General features: G+C 38.3%; 1 protein-coding gene across 1 annotated transcript in view; it reads left to right on the top strand.

The window, feature by feature from the left end:
• Positions 1 to 14,813, top strand: part of JAKMIP1 (janus kinase and microtubule interacting protein 1) — a 260,911-nt gene extending 246,098 nt beyond the window's left edge. Inside the window, exons 23-25 of the mRNA XM_065404580.1 lie at positions 6,909 to 6,974; positions 11,518 to 11,562; positions 14,781 to 14,813. Coding sequence (XP_065260652.1) covers positions 6,909 to 6,974; positions 11,518 to 11,562; positions 14,781 to 14,813 — 144 coding nt within the window. The remainder of the gene's footprint in view (positions 1 to 6,908; positions 6,975 to 11,517; positions 11,563 to 14,780) is intronic.
• The last annotated feature ends 593 nt before the right edge of the window (positions 14,814 to 15,406 follow it).

Here is a 15,406-nt window from a genome sequence, read left to right as displayed (position 1 = left end):
CATAGACTCATAGGACTGGAATGGACCTCAAGAGGTCATCTAGTCCACTCCTGGCAGGACTAAGTATTATCTAGACCATCCCTAACAGGTGTTTGTCTAACCTGCTCTTAAAAATCTCCAATGATGGAGATTCCACAACCTTCCTAGGCAATTTATTCCAGTGCTTAACCACCCTGACAGGAAGTTTTTCCTAATGTCCAACCCAAACTGCCCTTGCTGAAATTTAAGCCCATTGCTTCTTGTTCTATCCTCAAAGGTTAAGGAGAATAATTTTTCTCCCTTCTCGTTGTAATAACCTTTTATATACTTGAAAACTGTTATCATGTCCCCGCTCAGTCTTCTCTTCTCCAGACTAAGCAAATCCAATTTTTTCAATCTTTCCTCATAGGTCATGTTTTCTAGACCTTTAATCATTTTTGTTTCTCTTCTCTGGACTTTCTCCAATTTGTCCATGTTTCCTGAAATGTGGCACCCAGAACTTGACACAGTACTCCAGTTGAGGCCTAATCAGTGTGGATTAGAGCAGAAGAATTACTTCTTGTGTCTTGCTTACAACACTCCTAATACATCCCAAAATGATGTTTGCTTTTTTTGCAACAGTGTTACACTGTTGACTTGTATTTAGCGTGTGATCCACTATGACCCCCAGATCCCTTTCTGCAGTACTCCTTCCTAGGCAGTCATTTCCCATTTTGTGTGTGTGCAACTGATTGTTCCTTCCTAAGTGGAGTACTTTGCATTTGTCCTTATTGAATTTCATCCTATTTTCTTGAGACCAATTCTCCAGTTTGTCCAGATCATTTTGAATTTTATTCCCATCCTCCAAAGCACTTGTAACCCCTCCCAGCTTAGTATTGTCCATCAACTTTTTAAGTGTACTCTATGCCTTTATCAAAATCATTGATGAAGATATTGAACCGAACTGGACCCAGAACTGATTCCTGCAGGACCCCACTTGATATTCCCTTCCAGCTTGACTTTGAACTACTGATAACTACTCTCTGGGAATGGTTTTCCAATCAGTTTTGCACCCACCTTATAGCAGCTCCATTTAGGCATAGGTACTGGAACTACGGCTGCGGGGGGTGATGCCCTGACTTGAAATGGTGTCAGTTATATACAGGGTTTACAATTTGGTTCAAAGGCTCCCAGCACCCCCATTATTAAAATTGTTCCAGCACCCCTGCATCGAGGTTGTATTTCCCTAGTTTGTTTATGAGAAGGTCATGCGAGACAGTATTAAAAGCATTACTAAAGTCAAGATAGCCCACATCTACCCCTTGCCTCCTCCCCACCAAGACTTGTCACCCTGTCAAAGAAGCTATTAGGTTTGTTTGACATTTTTTGTTCTTGACAAATCCATTCTGAGTGTTACTTATCACCTTATTATCTTTTAGATGTTTGCAAATTGATTGCTTAATTATTTGCTCCATTTTCTTTCCAGATACTGAAGTTAAGCTGACTGGTCTGTAATTCCCTGGATTGTCTTTATTTCCCTTTTTATAGATGGGCACTATATGTGCCCTTTTCCAGTCCTCCCGTTTTCCATGACTTTTCAAAGATAATTGCTAATGTGTGATAATTGATAATATATATTATGACTGGAATGATCATGTGGATAGAATGATTAGAGGGGCCTAGTCACAATCTTAACAATAGTGATATTAGTTACTGAGTCCTGTTTAATGATGATCCCATTGCTACAGCAATAAAACCAGCTGATAGATTTTTTTTTTCCCCTCAGACCTTAAATCTTGTTCTGAATGCAGGAAAATCATGTTAAGTATCTGCATGGACGTCGTCGTTGTTACTGATATTTGCTCACCTCTCTTTAAGGGTTACATACCCATTATGCTGTTTTGTGTTGAATGTGGTTCTTTGCCTAGAGTAGCTCCTTTGTGTGGCTCTTTTAGCCACCAAAGGATTTGATGACATAGCTTTATACTCATTAATCCCTTCTGTGCCCAACAAAAGTGCATTCATGTGACCCAATGGACAGCTAGTAACTTTAGAAAGGTAGGAATTTCCAGAAGAGAACATTAATCCAGCTAGTCCAAAATCATCTCTCTGACTGTGACCAGTGCTGGAGGAAGCCATAAAACCACTATAATATGAGATTGTCCATTTACCTCTTCTATCCTGTCACAAAAACACCTAATAATCTTAAATTTGTTAGACACATTTTTCTTCTCCATTGCTGTTGTTCTGTTAGACAACACGTCTTTTGTCGATGTTCCTGCTTTCCTAGTTTGAGTCTTTAATATTTCATTCTTCTGTTTGAATGAAAATGCATTACAATTTAACTGTTTGCTCAGTGTCCCGAGAGCCTATGCTAGGACATAGGCTTGAGTAGGTTCTTTATTAATACAACCGTTATAAAATTTTATAATATTATATAATGATAGGAAACATCTTCCTGTCTCAGCTGGCCATCATCTTCTGCTCTAAGGCATGAGTTAGCAATAGAATAGTCCTATATTGTTTGATGCCAGATTTCAGACTTTTGAAAACACAAACCAATTAGAATTCATTTGCAGGCTTTTTGAAACTTGGAGTGAATTCAGAACACCGAAGCTCTACTGTAGCTGGTATGCTGTTTGAATAGTCCAAAAGCATACAAGTGTGATTTGTGGATATATTCCTCCCTTATACAAAGTTATATTAAAAGAATAATTGTCACAGTAGATCTTCAGTGTACTGCAGAGAACATCCTTGCACTGAAAGAGAATAGACCAGATCACCTAACAGTTCACACTATGAAACTGCTGTACAAATGTAGATAGACTAATCTTCACAATACCACTTTCAGGTAGGACATTATTATTATTCTTTCTTTACAATGGGAAATGCAAAGACTCAGGGAGGATAAACAGCTTGCCCAAAGTCACAGAGTGGTCGAGTGGTAGAATTAGAACTCACGACAGGATTTTAAACAGCTGCTACCTGCTTTAATCAATAGACTACAAAGCCTCTATAATACAAACTGCAGCTACAGCAGCTTGATAGTGTGAACTGTTACAATATAGAAATGCAATATGTTGTTGTTAATAACCAAATTCTGGATCAGCTCATTGGGAACCCTAGGTTGTCAGAGTTGTCATATGAGCAGTCCAACTAGAAGATCACCAAAAGAGCTCCCCTTTGCACAATCAGAAAAGAGAATCATACCTATCCATGTGCACAACATAAACTGAACAGTCCTCGTGAGCCCTTTCTGGGACAAAGTCATTGTCTTGGGAAGAAACGCTCTCTTCTCTAAGGCTTTTGCTTGTATTTTAAAAAATCGAATACACATACAAACAATCGGTCCCACAGAGGCACAAGCTACTTCTCAATATACCTTTTGGGCACATAGCCGGCGTGGACAATTGTCCATTCTATGTGAACCTTAACTTAACTCCTATCACATTCAAACCATCATCTTTTATTTTGTCATGCTTTATATATTATGCTGACTCACTCTTAATGTTAACATGCTTAGAAAACACACCAAGTGCAAGTAAAGACACACAACACAAGTAAAAAGTCTAAAAGAGAAATTCAGTATTTTAATTGGAGGTGATTACATTGAACAGTAGAACATGAGCTGGTTGATGTTTGGCTCCATCATATTACTTATTTGTTATGCAACTTTAAAATGATTTAATGTATAAGAGGACAATTTAATTAGAAAAAAATTGATCAGGACTATAGCTGGTTAAAAAACAGGGAGAAAGCTTCATAAATAGTTAGTCAAAAATTGCCCTGATTTTCTTCCCCATATTGAAATTTTGTCAAAATTTGAAAAATTCTCATCAGTCCTAATAAAAATGTTCTTTTATATAAAGCATTTGCTACAGTGCTTGGGGTTTTCCTCTAAGATTAGAAAAAAAATGGGTCAATAAGGTGTTCTTTTAAAGTTCTGACATATCTATAGGGAGACAAGTTTGAAGGATATATTAAAAAAGAGTCCACGTGATAGTTCTTGAGAGACAAAAGGGTATTTCAATTTTTCCCCCCTCTAGTTATCTCAGCATGGTCAAATTCTATCACAAAGACCACAGACAGGCAGTGCAGGGAATTAAACAGTCTGTCACTCAAACTTGGGATATGGTTGTAAGTGGGAATCAACAAAACGTAATTTAAAATAACATGGAGGGAAACATTATCATGTATTCATAATCTCAAAGGTGATTACATTTGCTAACTGTTTCTCATCACATGGGCTGCTTATGGTGACAGCCAAATCCCTGCAATATATAGAAAAATGATCATTTGATAGTTAGATATGTCTCAAGTGAGAAATAGATTAAGCGTTTATTAATCCAGATCTAATGGGGATGAGTGAAATTAATTCAGCTCTGCTCCAGGTATTTATTACTGTTGTCAAAGGTACACATGCTACTTTCACATGATAGCAATCTGGTTTGTATATTTGTATTAATTATTTTGGGAATAACTCTGAACATCCGTCTGTCTCTCTCTGGCTCAGCATGATACAACAGGAATTTTGGTTGACTATATTTCAATCACACAACATTCAAAACCAGTAATGATATAGAAACTTACAATACTGTGCATCTGTAGAAGCTGTAGCTGACCACTTCTCCATGAAATATCTGTTTGCAAAGTGGCATGTTAAAGTAAGACTAAATAGAGATGGGCCAAGATGTGAAAACACCTGAACTTTGGAGCATTGTCTCTGGATTTGAAATGTATAACTCCATCTTTCTGTGATTCTCAAGACAATTCTGTATTATCATTATACTTGTTTCTTCCCTGGGACTGTCGCATGTACCTAGGGATGTGGTACGTTCTCCATCATTCAAACTATTTAAATCAAGGATGGATATCTTTCTAAAAGATCTGCTCTAGGGCAAACAGAAGTTATGAACTTGAGACAGAAGTTATTGGGTGAGGTTCTTTGATCTGTATTATGCAAAATTATTATAATTATCCTTTCTGGCCTTCAGTTCTATGTTAGCAAAACCAAATTTAGCTATAGAAGAGGCTGAGGAGAAGTTTCTCTACCTGTGAAAAGATATAAAGTTACTCCCTGAATCCCAAATTCTCAGGGGTTATTAGGAGAGCCCAGGCTCTCTGCTTACCACATAGGTGATCTGGGATGGTCTATAAAAGTAAAAGGAGAAGGAAGGGCTTGTGCTCTCCCTGGCCAACTTGCTGAAAGCTAGAAAGGCCTCTGCTGGTTGAAACCTATGTTCTGAGTTGCTTTGATCTTGTTTTTGAATCTTCCTTGTGTTAATAAAGTTCAGTTTTAGTCCCTTTTCTGATGAATCAGTCAGAGCGAAGAAAGCTGTGCTTGTCTTTCAACTCTTCCTCAGCCCAAGGACAACATTTTCAAACCTGCTCCAAGATTCCATACTAGGACCAGTGTTATTTATTATATTTACCATTGAGCTAGAAGAAAGGGTGGATAGTGAGGTGGGAAAAGGTTCAATTATTATATGAGACTAATAAAGGCTAGAGAGGATTGTGAGCAATTTCAGAAGGATTGAACAATGCTAGGTGATTGGGCAACATGACAGATTAAATTTAATGTTATTTATATAGGACCCCACAAGCAAAGCACTCAGAGCAAAGTACCTGTAATTAAGCCAAACACAGTATACTAAACACATAATACAATACCCACTCTAGGAGGCCTAGAAATACATAAAAGCAAATGAAGGGATGTGATTTATATACAGGGGAAAAAAGGACTGAAGGAAGGTAGGAAATGTAGAGCCAACACTTGTCATTTTAGGAACCCTTTCTGGTAACAAAGCGTAAGATCATTCTTAATGGTAGGGTTGGCAGAATTCATTTTTAATTTTTTTATAATTTTAAAGACTCATGTCAATATTTATTTGTAAGCACTTTTAAAATTTTCATCTATTTAAATTTTCACCATTATGGGAAATTATCAGGGAGTTGGGGAAACACAATAACTATTGAATGACAGTAGATGCTGAGATTCAGAAAATTAAAGCTTTATAACCATTAAAAACACAAATAGTCATAATCGACTCTCAAAATATACAATATAAATATACTTAAATCAAACTCTAATAAGTTCCCAAGAAGCATTTTTCTTACTTTGCCTATCTATACATTTTGATTAATATCTGTCCATTTGTGTGTGTGTGTGTGTGTACTGTGAAATTGACATTTACCAATAAACATCTAATTCTTTGAAGCCTATTTAAAAGTAGGAAGAACTGCACCATCATTTATGGCCCAATTAACTCCCATTGAGCCTTTCCACTGACTTTGGTGGGAGTTGGAATTGGTCCTTACATAGGATGAACTTTTCTCAGGATTCCTGCTCAGGCAAGTTCCTCAGAGCATTGTTAAGATGATCCTCTCAGGCTCTGTGAGGAATGACCGTAGGCCCAGATCTGCTCGCATCTTCTACTGATATCACATGAGTACCCCCAAAAGAATAGCTATGTTGTAAAGGAAAGAGAGAAAGGGGATTAAAGTGAAGTAAAATAGTATCCACTAGAAATTAGCTGGGTAAGGGAAAACCCCCCAATAATCCCGGAAAAGGTCATTTCGCTCTTAGCTACAAGATTTTGGTACCAATCTTGCCCTTTGTCTGTACATTACTGGCAATATGGTGATGGGGAAAGCCCATATTCTAATGCTTGGGCATTTCTGCTAATAAACAGAATGGGCCAGATCCACTTCTGTTGTAAATCACTGTAACGCCATTGAAGTCAATGAGACAAAGATTTCAGTGGAGCAATGCTGATTTACTCCAGGCGAGTATCTGACCTAAACTGTGCACAGTATTTTGTGTGTATAAGACTCCTGAACACATTAATGAGTATCTTTTCATCCATTGTTTTTAAAAGTTATTTACATTTTCCTGGATAAATATTAGTTTTTGCAAACATTTTACGTTCTATTTTGCCTGTTTGTTGTAGCGGATTCGAGAGCTAGAAGATAAAATAGAACTTCAAAAGCGGCAACTCAAAGAAATAGAGGAAAAGGTAAATGTGCTGAGCAATAGTCATACCTGAGTTTTATCCTATAATATTGCCTTCTAATCTCACAGAATTTGTCCTTAAATTCCAGAGGTATCATTTCGCTGCATGGAAGATCCAATATAAGCACTAAGTTTGCAAACTGCCCATCATTTTTTTTAACCCCACTTTCCTTTCAATGTACAGTTTTCTGCAGCTGCTTTCAGGAAGCTCCAGTGAAGTGCAATGTCACGTGTTGTCACTAGATCTGGATTACCTATATTAACATGTAAACTTTTCTTATTCAGATTTCAAAGAAACTTCCGAATTAACAAAGAATTGTCATGCACTTTGGGGTATGAGTACAAACCTTTTGCATCATTACATATTGAGAGAAACCCAGCTCAGAATACCCATTGATTATATTTTCACTAACTGGGTTTTGGAAAAAAAAAATCTGACTAACATGGACTAGTATATGAATGTCCTTTAATTTAGATTTAAGAAATAGTCAGTTACCATAAATATGTTCTGGGGAAACTCCGGACACCTGAGCAACCCCACTGGCTTCATGGCACCTTTAGTCTGAGGGGCTCAGTGAGGCATAAACTTGAATGACTCAGACCACACCTGTTAGGTAGGGAAATCGTCTTGTCCCCATCTTATGACAGTGTAGGCCTGTTTTCAAGTGTGTTTGCCCAAAATAAGGAAACCAAATCTATATTTAAACACTAAAAAACCTGTATTGTAAAGTGGATATTCAGTTGCCTAACTTTAGGCTCACAAATTTGAAAACTGGGCCTCGAGAGATTAAGGTCCTAATTCTGAAGCCAGGTTATTATATGCCCTGGACTTCCACTGAAGTCATAGGATCCTATAGATTCACGCCCTAATTGATTTCCCCAAGTTTACAAAAGAAGTCTGTGGCAAAGCTGAGAATACAACCAGTTGTCTTTACTCATAGTCCTATAGCACAAAACTGGTCTTCCCCCTTATTTTATGGATAGCAGAATTTGGCCCTCTGTGGTTCATGCAGCCTATTCTTTCCATAGCCAATGCACTATATAAACTTAAAAGAGCATGTGAGTATTAACTTTTTCTAATCTGCACACGGTTATTATTTTGCCACCTTGTTTTTGGCTGTATGTCAGATATGGAAAGGAAGTAGAAGGTCGGAAAAAAGATGTAGAGTAGAAGGGATGGGGGGGGGGGGAATAGCCCAGATAAAAGAGGTGCACAAATTTACAGGCAGAAAACTAGACAACAGGTTTACATTTGGCAACACTGAAGTAATTTTAACATCAGGGTAACCTGGGTATGAACAATTGCTCAAGTTGTTTTAGAAGCAGATAGTTAATGGAGAATGGGAAAGGAGCAGACTTCATATTGTATGGGATGAATGTTGGAGGGTAGGGTATATTCCTTGCTTAGGAGTAGATATGTCCCAAATCAATACCCTAGGTTCAAACGCCGCCATGCTTTGAAGAAGTTCATATGGTCTCAGATGACATCCAAAAGCTTTGTGTCAGTGGGGTCGCCAGACACATGGGGTCTCAGGACTGCAGGCTTCAATGCCTCCTGGCTCCCCTGATTGTAGACAACTAGTTCTGGAGGACTCAGCAGGAAGATGGAGTGTTGAGGTGCTTTAGCACTGGCTCTCAGCTAAATCGTTTTAGCTAAAACCACTTCAGTTAAATCACTTGAGCCTTGCTGTGCCAGCTGGACTTGGAGAAGCTTACTGAGAGTCCCTTTGCCAAACCTCACTTATCTGACACACCCTATTGGCTGAAACATGGTCAGGTTCCCAGCTCATGGGACATGACACTATTTAGATAACACGAACACATACAATTATGTTACTAGAATTATTAAAGTTGCAAAGACAAGCAAAAGTTAGGATGCACCAGAATTAAGATAGCATTTGCAACCTTAATTAGGCCCTCTTGTGGGTATTCATTACAATACACTCTCTAATTACATAATCACAGTTATTTTCCCCACATGACTCAGTGTACAGAATGGACCTGCACTGGGGATGAATCAGGGGTGTGTAGTAAAGGAGGCTGTTGTCCCTGAGGACTCCTGCCTCATTTGTTTTAGAAAATGGAAGGGGTGTAGTGAATGAGGCAGACATGTACAGGAAGAGAAAGGATGGTTTCATGGTGAAGGCAGTTGAATGCTGCCTTGGAGAATTGGATTCTATCCCCGCCTCTGCCACAGAGTTCCTATGTGATGCTGGGCAAGTCATTTAAACCAAACTTTTCAGAGGTGGACCCTTAGTGTCTATTCCTAATTTTCTGGGTGCCCAACTTGCAATTCTATGGTTTGATTTGCCAAATGTCAAGTCTCTCCCCTGAAGCATGGGGGTGCTAGAGTATTCAAAAGAAAAGGTCTCAAATTTTATAACATGGTCAAAACCATGTATTTCCCCCTAGCCTTATTTTTGGCAAGTACAACCATTTTGGCTGACATTTTCCAAAAAAAAACCCATTTTCCCTGAGATAGACAACTGGCATGGAACTTCAACTCAAATGATTAAAAATTGTAAGCAACAGAAAACAGGGTCTTATAATGGTAAGTGTTGGGCAACCTTAATAATAGGCAGTAATGCCAGCACCACCTATAATAAAAGGGGCTTTCAGATAAGTAAGGTCTATAAAAATGCATTTGTGCCATATACACAAGTCCTTTAGAAAAGCAAACACTTAGCTCTTTTGCAGAGATTAAACTGAGCAGTCAAACCTAGAGGAGTGAGGTGCCACTTTCATTTAGTCATTCATCTGTAGTGGTACCGTGACTCCTACTTGAATTACCAGGACTCAACCCTGGGTTGGTTTTAACATGCTGCATTAAGAGAAAGGATAGGGCATTACCCTCCTCTCGGTCCCTGGAATGGTGCTCTTTCTCTCTATTCCTCGCTTTGTTCTTCTCTAGGTGGGCAGGAAATGCTTTTCACAAGGGGTTTTGATCTCTATGGTAACTATTGGCAAATACTTTCTTTTCAAATCAGTGATGTCGGAGACAACATAGTTAACATCTAACCTAAGTACAGAAGTAACACTGAGGTATTTCAGCTATCACTATATTGGAACTATTCGCCAGTGTTGGCTTTTCCATAGTGTCCACTCCAAGGTCATTCCACAATATTAGAATGAGCTTGATGTTAATATTTAATATGAAGAGATGAATTCTGACAAAAATATATTTTATTAATCCATGGGCACAAAATAATTATAGTTCATAAAGCAGATGTAAGAGGGAGATTGCTATTTTTTAGATGGATGTTGTCAATGCTGACTTGCCAAGACAGTGAATGAAGGAAAATATCAAAAGAGGTTATAGAGAAAAAGCTTAACCACATTCACTTGGCAGAATGTTGGTAGCGGGTTACATTTATTTATGTTCCCATATTGTACTACTATTGCACAAAATTTCCCAACCCTGAGAGCCATCTTCTTTGGGGGACTTCCCTCTATCTGGCATAAAATGGCATTGTTACTACCAGTGATTGCTCACTCTTCCCTACAGAATTATTTTTGTGATCTCCAGCTTCTGTCACTGGACACTGCTTCTGTGACTACTTGCAGATATAACATTGGTACAGCATTTCTAACACTGTTTGATGTTTGTGCATGTGTGTGCGCACTAAGCTGTATTTTGACTTCCTTCTATGGGCTACTGAGGTATTAAATTCCACATTTGACTGCACCCAGAGAAGGTCAAGCAGCCAGCGAATCAATGAATGGCATCAATTCTAGTTCATTATTCTACTGGAAATTTATCATGTCAGTGAATGCAGTGTGATTTGTGCATGCAGATGACACTGAGCATAATGAATTTGCTGTCAAGTGAAGTGGTACATTTTTGACACAGTAGTAATTTATTCCTGAAGTCTGTGCTTGGGGGTAGGTTTCTTTGTCACTTGACTTTCCGTTTTTGTAATTTAGCATTTTTGCACTTTGGGTTCTTCAGCCAATCTGTCTCCTTCCTTAAGATTATACACAACAATGTTGTGGAATGCCAGCCTGCCTACTCAACAATGAAGAGACTCCACAAAAAATATATATCTAGAGAAAAATATGTATCAAAACTTGTTTTGTATTCCATCAGATAATATCTGAGGGGTATTTCCTGTTTAAGCTTGCACCAACCCGTTATCATAATTATTTTTTTACACCTTGACTTCCATTCATTTGTACCTGTGACTATTTAGGTCCTGAATCAGGAAAGCACTTAAGAACATAATTAACTTTAAGCATGTGCTCGGGTCTCATTGCCCAGGCTCATATTCCTTAAATGTAGAGTTCATAATCTTTGGGTGTTACAGTTTGCAAAGTTACCATCAAGTATTGAATTTTACATATTGCCGTCTGTTTTCAGTGTAAAATCAGAAGAAAAACCCCAGAATGCTGTATATACTTTTCAAGTCAATTCAATTGGGGCTAACAACTGTAAAATAATGTCACTGAGTTCCTTATTACATATCTTACATCTTTTTTCTTTTCTTTTTTCTCATTTTCTTTTGATCTTATTTTATAGTTTTTGTTCCTTTTTTTGTTTTTCTCACTAGCATTCATTGTGTGGCCTTGATGATGCTCCTGAGCCAAGAAATGTGGTTGGTATTCTTTATATTTTATGTACTTAATATCAGACTGTTAGATCTTGCTGCATTTTGAGACTCTTCTTTGCAAGGTGCTGAAGACCATAGTGAAGAGTGCCATGTCAATGCCTACAGGAAGAGAAACAACAACAACCAACACATTCAAACCAGGATGTCTAAAATGTGGCTCCTAAATTGTGACTTGGGTACCTAAAAAAAACCAGCCTTCAAAGATGCTGAGCATCTGCTGCTCCTATTGACTCCAAGGGGGTTGCTGGAGCTTAGCACTTCTAAAAACCAGGTCACTGTCATTTAAGTGCCTAAGTATGACGTAGGTGCCTAACTCTAAACCCCTGCGGAGTAAAACTGTTGGCCAACAAATTTTTAAAAAGGTCATTTGTTCACTCTTTATCTCCCTTTTCCTCAAACTTTTTGCAGCCTGAAAATAACGTTATGCATGCCTTAAATATTTACATTTTTGCTTAGAGAAGAATCACCTATGTGTATCTCAGCAAAGCAATATGAAATTTCACCATGTGGCATAAAGGTATAATGCAAATTTACATAGGGCCTGCCTTATACACCTGCACAAGGGAAAGGGGTGCAAGGCAGCTCTTTACTTCTCTCTGAGTGTTACTTTCATCACCAGTTTGTATGTGAGAGGAGAAAGCTGCCACAGAGCTGCTAGGTCCCTTCCCATGCAGGTGGCTGGGATGGAGCCAGCAGTAATCTGAGTATTGGCTCTTATCCCAACCCCTCCACAGTATGCTGGTCAGCGGAGATGAGACAGTGTGAATGGGAATGTAATGTGCTCCATGTGTAGGTGTAGATGGCTTACTTTTCCCCTTTAGCAAGGGGAAACGGCTGAATTGACTCTGAAGGAGTTTGATAGATTTGTTGCAAGGCTTCATTATCAAACAGGTGAGAATGCATCTATGAGTAGCATTCTGGAATCCTTATCCATATCCATTGATGATCTCCAAAGATCCTGATGCAGGAATCACATCTTCTGCCCTCTTGTTCATTCTGATTGGTGCTGAGAACCCAGTAATCTCATTAAAGTTAATGGAAACTGTGAGTGCTCAGCACTGCTTGCAATCAAATGAGAGGAGGGCAGGTTTTTTTTACTGCATTTGGATCTTTTGTGAACTCCACTGATGGAAATTGACTACAGTGGGAGATGGAGATAATCAGCACCTCTCCATGGCAAGCCCTTGATACCCAGACCTTCACATCACTATGCAGAGGAGGGGATGATAGTATAATGGTCACCCCTGAAATATTACCAGCATATCTGGTTTATGTTGAGATCTGAGTTTGAACCTGTGAACGTTCTTCTGCATATTGAGGTCATGGGGACATTTGTATATTGACTTTTACAGAATATGAAATTTCAATGTAACTTCGGCTTGTACCCTATTTGGGACTTACTGACTCCCAGTAAGATCAGTGGTTGTCTCTTCATTGATGTTAATGGGAGTTGGGGCAGGCCCTTCAATATGTTGAACTGCTATGTATATTTGGTATTTTACATTTTCCTTGTGCTGTTTATTGGTCTTCAATAAAATAATGGTGGGTACTGATGGGCACAATATATTCCAATACTATTTGTTGGTTTGATGCAAGTGAAAATAGTCTAACAGAGTTGATGAAACAAAAGACCAATGAAAAAATCAAAGCTGAAGTTGAACAGCAGCCACTTTTCTGGCATTGAGCAATGTTATACCTAAGAAAAGGATAATATTCTGTATTAACCATATATTTTTGTTCCAGCTTTTTTCTTGCCTCAATTAATTAATCATAGGGGGTGTCCACAGATTACCGGTGACCTTTGAGTAATAAAGCAATAAGGAAGGAGGCTAAAGCATCTGTGAGGAATACCGGTCATGTGGATAAAAGTATAGTCCCATGCTATGACTGTGGTTGAGACAAAAGTTATTCTTATCCTCTGCCATGGCCCCAGTAAAGACTTGTGGAAAGGAACTGTTTGGAGCAGTGGAAAGTCTGTTGGGATGTGACTTGCCTTAGGTCTATTTGAGTTGAGTTTTCTCACTCTGAGGAGATTTTAATCTGTTTTGCTAAAATCAAAAGAAACAGCTAATTTGGCTGATGGTGGGTGTGAATGGGGTATTAGAATAAAAGCAACCCCCAAATCATTTTCTCTAGCAAAGTTTCATCCGATTTTGTTTAGCTCCGTCTTCATTAGAGCTAGTCACAAAATGCTGAACAATTTTTTTCCAAAAAAAAAAAGGTGAAAAAATATTATCATTTGAAATTTTAGAAAAAGATAGTAAAAAAAAAAAGTTTTTTGTAAGAAAAAAAAAAAAAAAAGTCACCAAACATTTTTTGCAATTTTGAAAATTAAAAATAAAATGTTGACCAGCTCTAGCTATAGTTGCAGGCCTGGTCTGTACACAATTTTTGTAGAAGTACAATTATGCCAGTTAGGAGGGATTTTAACTGCTATAGTTATACTGGTACAATCACTAGTGTGGATGCAGTCATAGTGGTATATAGGTGCCTTATACTGATATAGCTTATTCCCCTTCCCATACAGGAATAAGCTATCTAAGGGTATGTCTTCACTACCGGCTGGATCGGCGGGCAGTGATCGATCCAGCGGGGATCGATTTATCGCATCTAGACTAGACGCGATAAATCGATCCCTGAGCACTCTCCCATCGACTCCTGTACTCCAGCGCCGCGAGAGGCGCAGGCAGAGTCGACGGGGGAGCGGCAGCAGTCGGCTCGCCGTAGTGAAGACACTGCAGTAAGTCAATCTAAATACGTCGACTTCAGCTACATTATTCACGTAGCTGCAGTTGTGTAACTTAGATCGATTACTCCCCCGCCCCCAGTGTAGACCAGGCCTTAGTACATTTATAGTAGTAGTATTACATCTGCACTGGGGGAGTTGTACCACTTTAACTACTCTGGTATAGTGGTAGTAAACAACCATAGTAAAACAACTTTTGTGTGTAGAGAAGATCTTAGTCTCATTAAGGGAACTGCATTCAGCTAACTTTAAGCTGGATTCTTGCGCCTCATTGTGACGACAAGCAGGGAAGTTTGAAGTCTATTAGTGATGCCAATCTTTGATGCTTTCTGTTGTAAAGACAGAAGGATCTCCATCCTTTAAGAAGTTGTTGTGATATTTGGGTGCTTGGGATGGGTGCCAACATAAATTTCTAAATAAAGCAGATTTAACTTATAATGTTCTCTTTGTCCTGTAGGATATTAAAAGAGCCTATGGAGTGAACAACTGAATCCATGTGCAAAAAACAGAAAATAATTATTTGAGCAGCTTTAAATTGGAGCATTTTTGTCATGAAACATTTGCATAATACTTCAAGCTGCAAGATATTTGAATTAAAATTAGGAATTTTATAAAGATATAGTTTCAAACTGGAATGATTTGATAATCGGATAAGGACCAGCACACCATGAACGCTAAAAAAAATCTATACAGAATTTACAAAAACGAATCAAACACTGGGAAAAAATATCAAGTGCAATTACTGGCTGCTTTGTGAACTATTATCAACCAAATGGTTTTATTATAATACCATGTCCTTATAATACCATGTCCTTTGTGTCTCCATATTGCATGCTTTCAACAAAGGTGGTTTGTATTTCACCGAAGAACTACAGAAGCTCCTTTTTAAAATATATATATAAAACTTAAATGCTGACAATAAATGCCATAGTAAATATCTGAAGGGGGAAAAACTGTACAAAATTGGAAATAGAGATTTAAAAACACACTGGTAAAATTCATACTAAATTGTTAGTCTGAAACCACAGAGATAGGAAAAGAGAGGAAATCGCTGTTTAGAGAAAGCAACCGAATAGGTGAACT

The sequence above is a fragment of the Emys orbicularis genome, chromosome 5 (assembly GCF_028017835.1).
Source record: "Emys orbicularis isolate rEmyOrb1 chromosome 5, rEmyOrb1.hap1, whole genome shotgun sequence".
Taxonomy (NCBI): domain Eukaryota; kingdom Metazoa; phylum Chordata; order Testudines; family Emydidae; genus Emys; species Emys orbicularis.
Note: the sequence above shows the minus strand (reverse complement) of the source record. Positions and strands in the feature narration are given on the sequence as shown.